We start from the raw sequence: 6,762 nt of genomic DNA, 5'->3' as shown, positions 1-6,762 counted from the left end.
GAGGTGAAAAACAGTCAGAAAACAGTTTGGAAAGACGGCTGGTCTTCCCACCAGTCATTAGGTTCCTGCGCATATCAGCACAATGGCTTGGAACTGGTACGCAGAGAGAGCAGCCTGTCACAAGTTGCAGTTCCCCTTGTTGCAGAATCTAGCAACCCTGTGTGGAAAAATGCCATGTACCTAGCCAAGAGAATCTTCAGCTGCTCGCCCTGATTTGCATTTTTCCGGGACTACCAGTCCTTTGGAACCGATTCGCACGGGTCGAAGGCGATTACTGGATGTCTCTTGTCGTAGTTTGGACATTCCTGCGCTCTTTTCATACATTCTCGAGCAGCTGCAAAATGTGCATGCAAATGGAGAGCGGCAGGCGAAAGCTTAAGCTGGCCCTGCATTAAGTAAGCAGGAATGCCTTGTCGAAGTTTCGGGTCGCTGCATGTGGTTCCTGCTCTGGGGCATAAAAAACGAATGCTTAATTTGGGGGGAGCGGAGTCAGAACAACTCACTGTAGAGGCAAGTCAGGTTGAAAGATGATGCGCATTCGAAACAACTGAGCTCAGCGTGACTAGTGCCAGCAAAGGAGCGAAAGGTGACTGGATTGAAGTTATTCCCTGTCCTGAGCTTCACTTATGGCCCAGAACATCTCCTGTTGCCTCCCCATGCTGGTAGTGCAATCAAAATCAAAAGACGCCCAACATTCAGCAATTGCAGACTCGGTACAAGTGCATGCGTCCTTGACAGATGGGTACGCTGATGCATGCAGCCCCAAGTTTAGATTATACATCCAGTGGGAACTTTGTCCTAGTTACTCTAAAGTGACAAATAGTAACCTTATCGCTTTAGTAGCTGTAAGCGAGAATGAGTGGTGGGCTGTCTTCTTGGATATGCGATGCGCGACAGATCGAGATGGTCCTGCACTGTCTCTCTCCTGCGTTGAGACAACTACGGCGTCTCTCCAATTAGGCTCATGTAAAAGATTTTCTGGCTCAATGGAAACGAATGGCAATGCCGCATTAATGCGCTCGATAAACAACCTTGTTGCATTCTGGTGGGGGTTCCATCCGCTGTACTCTGCAGAAGACAGGAAGGCATGCATTACACAGTGATACCATCTCGAGTGTTGTCGAATAGCTCGGTAGGCCTGCCTGTTTATTTGTGCCGTTTGGAGTGGATAGGGGTATTTCCACTTTGCCGATTTTCACTTGCTGTGCAGAAAGACTACCAGGATTCGGTCTTCCGTTATTTTCACTACACGAGCAGTCAAATGCTCAAGAAAGCATTCGCCTGATCAATAGGCACACGCTGCGGAGCGGAAAGGAAAACAGCAACTCAGCTAACGCGTTTTATGAAAGACAGGCAAGGAGCACGGCACTTCGCAGGAGAGTGGAGCTGCACACGGTTTCCTCGCGTGGGTTTGTCTTAGGCACACTAACAGAAGGTGCTCCACAAAAGGACTCCCTCTTTGTCTTTTGACAAGCGTCGGTACAAGCTAGTTGGCTTATGCTGGCATAAACTATTTTGTTTGCTTCACAGAGCGCCAAAGGTTTTGGGGGAGACTGGGGAAGTGCAGCAACACCTTTAGAATAGAATTTCGGCGGGGAGTTTGAACAAGGCGTTCTCAATTCACAAGTACAAAGCATAATTCGTTGAAATGAAAAGAGCAATACGGCAACGAGAGAGAGGCAGGGATGGTGCGGCACATGCTGGGAGGAAGTGGACCGAGCACTCCATCAACGGAAATGCTGCGCAGCGAGGCTTGCCTTGTGAGTGTGCCACGAAGGCTGCTTCTTTTGTTGCCATAGGAACGAATTCCTTACCAGAAGAAACTTGGACATGCCATTCGCTGGTGAAGCCAAATACAAAAAATGGAGAGCTTCAAGTGCCTCAACAGCGGTGGGGAAATGGCGTAGGATGGGTAAGGGATTTTTATTTTCTGTTTCAACACAACAAAGCATGTGCAGTTGATGGGGGAATATTGACGAACTACTTACTACTGCATTGTAATGATCTTAGTTTTCACATCCTCAGATGCCATAAGCAGTTACTTGAAAGAACAAGGTGGCTTTGCAGCGGAAGCTCACGGAGCGGGGGAGACTAAAAGTCGTGCCTAGCAGCACTGGATACCTAGCAATCGATGGGTGCACCGCTGGCTTCTGCATTGCTAGCTATGAGGGAACCAAGGAAGAACAGGCTGTGCTACAAAGAGGAGTGTACAGAGTGGAAACTGTTTTTAAAGTGAGGTTTCGGCACGTGCAGTTGATAAACAAGCACACCCCGGAGTGGAACAGTTCATACACTGCTAGATTTCGTCAGGGACGCACGTGAACAGGATTGAATGATTCAAATAGCGAGGCAAAACAAATGGCCATGCACCTCTCTAAATTTGGACTTTCTGAAATACGTAGTTGAGCAAGCACGAGCCTACACTTTAGTTAAGCATCCGGATGCTCTATCTAGCTAGCATCGCGCACGACCTGAGCCTTCCATTTGGTCGCAGGTTTCGCCAGGTGGTCCGTTTGACGGCCAAGCTGTCTGCATACTGATTGACATGGCAAAGGTACAGAGACCCTTTGGGAAATCTTCAGAGGGACGGCAAACGCCAGCAGAATGCTTTCTCTGTTCTGGATATGGCTTCTGATTGCGTTTCTCTGTGATGTGCGTGTACAGGCTGGAGACGTCAGTGGCCTTTGCGACTTATGCTCCCTTCAGGTCAACACCTCCGCCAGGTGTGGATGGCACTCTCACAAAGTCTGTCCGTCTTCGGAATTCTAATAATCGTTAGGAGAGCCGAAGTTCTGCTTCAACTCGCGGAGGAATATGAATGTGCTCGTCTACGATTTGCAAACTCCTCCCTACAATCTCACCATCTTTTAGTGGATTTCCTGCTGGGCACAGTCAAGCAGCAACCATACCAAAAGCATTACCGCTGCGCATCAGGAGTTATTGTGCAAGGCCCACTGCGTATTTTCGAATCGATCCGCAGGGGTGTCAGGGTCGAGAGTCTCGTTCCTGGACTAGCACCCCGCACAGTCTTGGTAGGTTGCCAATTCATAAGACTTTAATGCAAAGGACTACCAACAATTGGGGGCTGGCTGCCAGTTGCATTGCTCTCCATTGTGCCCTCACTGAGCGCTTCAGAACCAGCCTCAGCAGGCCAGCATCTTTGACAATGTCCTGGGAATTAAATGCAGGTTGCAGATGGCGTGGACAACTTGTATCCCCACGCCTGGATTCACGTTGCTGTACAATATGCCTCGGACTCTATAAGGTAGCCCCATGCATATGCAGCGCAATCACTGATTTGCCCTCATGCGCCTTTATTCATCTGCTAACGTGGATACCTCAGCATCATAGAGTCCGTCCGATGCAAAAGCATCAAAAAAAATGGCATTAGCTGTGAAATGCTTATCGAATTCGGTTCTAGCTGGTTCCCCTCAAAGTGCACTGAGGAGAAAACTGCTCTGGCCATGACTGGAGAGCCTAAACAAGGCCGTCTTGGAAGCGTATTCATTGCTGCGTTGCAGTATATGGGTTGCAAATAATTGTTTGGGCCAGGGCATTAAGCTCCACCGGACCCAGCCCTTTATCCCGCTCAGCACGAGCCTCTACAGCAACCAAGTTGGGGTTGGCGTGTATGGAATGACACGAGCTGTCATCAAAAGTTTCAAGATTCGAGAATGTGACGCTCATGAAGACGCAGGCATGAAGCACTGATTGCGCATTAAGGGAAAAGTGTTTCATAGTGCCTAGCCCAAATATCTTGCAACAACACTTTTTCTTTCGAAGTACCGTTTGCAACGGAAGGCGCTACAATTTCTTGTAAATCTAGTTGTTTCCTACGGGGGCATCTTGATGCTCAGTGACCCGCCTGGCAACATAGAATTTCCTTGTGTCCTTGCAGGGCTTGATGGGAACCCTTCGCTGATACCTTTTAAAAATAATCGCCTTTCACCGATGAGGTGCAACAGAAACCAAGACATAATACCAATCTGCACCCGTGCAAGGTGGCACTTCGTGCAAAAAAATATGTTTGGTGCATTCATTGCCCAAAAGAGGAGCTCACGCATACTGAACGCGTTGCTAGTGAGTTGCTTCAGGGTAGAAGACGAGGCCGTAGGTAGTGCGGACCACGCTGCCGATCTTGTACAACTAATAGAGAGCGAGATTGTGTGGCCCAGCCCAGGTTAGATAGCATGCTACGCTGGTCTATGACGATTACACTGAAATGGGTGCCTACCCTTTACGCAGCTGCGCCCAGAACAGCTCTTGTTCTCGGCATCAAAATACGTCGCGTCAAATAGTGTATCTGGGGAGTCTCTGTGAGGCCACCGTGCTCTTGCAGGAATCAGTTTTGAAGATATTGTAGCGCTTTCTTCCGCAAAGGATGCTTTGCGTGAAAGTGTACTGTTGCCACTCCAAATGCCAAACGTCCTCACTGGACTACTCGAGCCACCGAAAGGCCTAATGCTTTTTGGTCCCCCTGGAACGGGTACGTATTACTACGTTTGGCAAGCAACAAGGTTTGTTTCCAATTAGGCGGGAAACACAATCATGGTACTTCCCAAGTGCTACGAGAATAACGACTTGCGATGAAAACCCTGTGCATGAAATTGTCTAATCAGGCAAAACCATGCTGGCTTACGCTGTAGCGTCAACACCTGGAGTTTGCTTATTCCGTTGCTCGCCTGCAACACTTACGTCAAAGTGGCGTGGAGAGTCAGAGAAGCTGGTCCGCACGCTATTCACAGTGAGCCGCCTCACTAGCATACACTCCAGTGTGGTTATCCCTTACACAGAGTCCTCTGTTCCCCGGAGGGACGAGTTGACAATGCGTCTGAAGGGCTTACCATGTGTTTAGGTGGCACGGGCACGTGCTCCAAGCGTTTTGTTCTTCGACGAGGCCGACGCACTCTGCAGCAAGCGAGGAAGTCATGATGAGCACGAGGCTTCGAAAAGATTTAAGGCTGAGCTCTTACAGCAGATAGATGGCCTTCACCAAGAGAAAGCAAATTCTGCTCGCCCGGACAACGCAGAAGCACCATCTTCGCTTGGCAGCTCTAATATGCGCAGATCGCCCCACGTTGTCGTCATAGCGGCTACGAACGCTCCATGGTACGTACTTCTCGGAGCTGCATGATAATGCGTCTTGAAGCTGTTGATTACGAATGGTGGCGTTTCTGACACCTGTACTAGCAGTGTAGCTCAAACAGAAACTACTTTCCGGCACTGGCTATTTCAGTCGAAACACATTGCGTTGGATGTTGACAAATGTGACTAAGGAACGTTGATGAGGCTCTGCGGCGTCGCCTCGAGAAGAGACTTCTCATCCCACTACCGGATCTTTGTGCTAGAAAGCAACTGCTGATACACTTGCTCGGGCAACAAAAGGCAAGCGACTCGAAAACTCATCAGCAGCTGAGCTTATTGTAGAGGATGTGATCAAGCCACCCAGTGTTGACTGTCCTAGATGCATTGATGCATTAGTACGAACTTGCAGCCCAACATGCGTGCAGTTGGATAGCAACGTGAATCTAGAGGAGATTGCTAGGAGAACTGATGGATTCTCCTGCGCTGACCTGCGCAGCCTGTGCCGGGAAGCTGCGATGCAACCCGTTCGTCGTCTGCTAAAAGGCCTATCTCCTGGTGTTACTCAAGAAACAATCGAATGCACCATTGTGAGTGCAGGCAACCTGGAAAAATTTTCCTCTGTTGTGTAAAATAGTTTATATCGTGATATTCTGCCCGACGAACCTAGCGGGAAGCGTCTCCTTCCTATGAATTTGATAGTAGACAGCCATGCTAATGAAAACCGCTGCGTAGCATCATGTGGAGAACAAAGCCTGCGGTTATTAGATAAGCATTACTGCTTTGCAGGCCAAGCAATCAATAGGAGCGGAAGAATTCGAGTCAGCTCTTCAAAATACACGACCGTCAGTAAGCGTAGATGCGGCTCTTCGATTTTTCGAATGGGACGAAGCTTTCGGTTCTAGGTGAAGCCGTACTGAAGGGATGCGAAGGCCAGAAGAGCACAAGCAAACAACCATCTGGACAGCAGTAGTTGGTTCTTGTAGGCAATGTCCTTGGACATTACACAGTACAGTACATTTCCTGATGGACCACATAGGCTTCTTGTGACGAGTCCAGCCGTAACAGAGAGCGATATGCCAACTGGACTCATGTCTTATTTAATTACTTGCCTTTGCCATTTCAGCATTGCTTTGTAAAGGCGAACTGTTTTTTTCTCTGTATAACTAAATTCCTGCGCCCTCCGCTTGGTTTAAAATGGTCGCCTGGACAGTGTGGAATTGTTATAAATTGCTACACTCGCAACGAACACTCCTAATATACTGAAGCAGCTTGAGGTGTATTTCCTTCTGTTGCAATCCCAGCTGCCCAACTAGGGTAAAACGCAGCTAGAACTTGGAGCCAAAACACGACGGGATAATATTTTCCCCGCTGCTGTCTGCTAGGAGCCTAGCTGTTGCACTGCTAGCCAATCGGGCGCATCTAGCGGTTCACTTTCCAAATGAAAGGTATTAAATTCGACTAGGAAATGAGTTGTGACCCTCAGGAGGAGGACTTTGTCATTATATTATTAATTATGGTGAGCATGATCCTCCAGTCCTTATTTGCAAGCCTCGCACTTGCGAAGGGCCTTGTGCCTGCTGTCCTCCTAACGTGTCGGGAGGCAGCGCAACTTCCCCGTCGCATTTGGACTTGCCTGATGCTTCGTTCGCAGGAAGGCGTCAAGGTTTCTGGGTTGAG

General features: G+C 48.8%; 1 protein-coding gene across 1 annotated transcript; it reads left to right on the top strand.

Moving 5' to 3' along the window:
* Positions 1-4,627: 4,627 nt before the first annotated feature.
* EAH_00025870 (p60 katanin, putative) lies at positions 4,628-5,991 on the top strand (the record flags this gene model as incomplete). The annotated part of the gene is made up of 4 exons (XM_013396586.1): positions 4,628-4,744; positions 4,856-5,109; positions 5,582-5,672; positions 5,872-5,991. 4 exons carry the CDS (start codon positions 4,628-4,630, stop codon positions 5,989-5,991), a joined length of 582 nt encoding a protein of 193 aa, XP_013252040.1.
* Between the last annotated feature and the right edge of the window lie 771 nt (positions 5,992-6,762).

Source organism: Eimeria acervulina, genomic scaffold, assembly GCF_000499425.1.
Source record: "Eimeria acervulina Houghton genomic scaffold, Eah_scaff213, whole genome shotgun sequence".
NCBI classification, from domain to species: Eukaryota; Apicomplexa; class Conoidasida; order Eucoccidiorida; family Eimeriidae; genus Eimeria; species Eimeria acervulina.
Note: the sequence above shows the minus strand (reverse complement) of the source record. Positions and strands in the feature narration are given on the sequence as shown.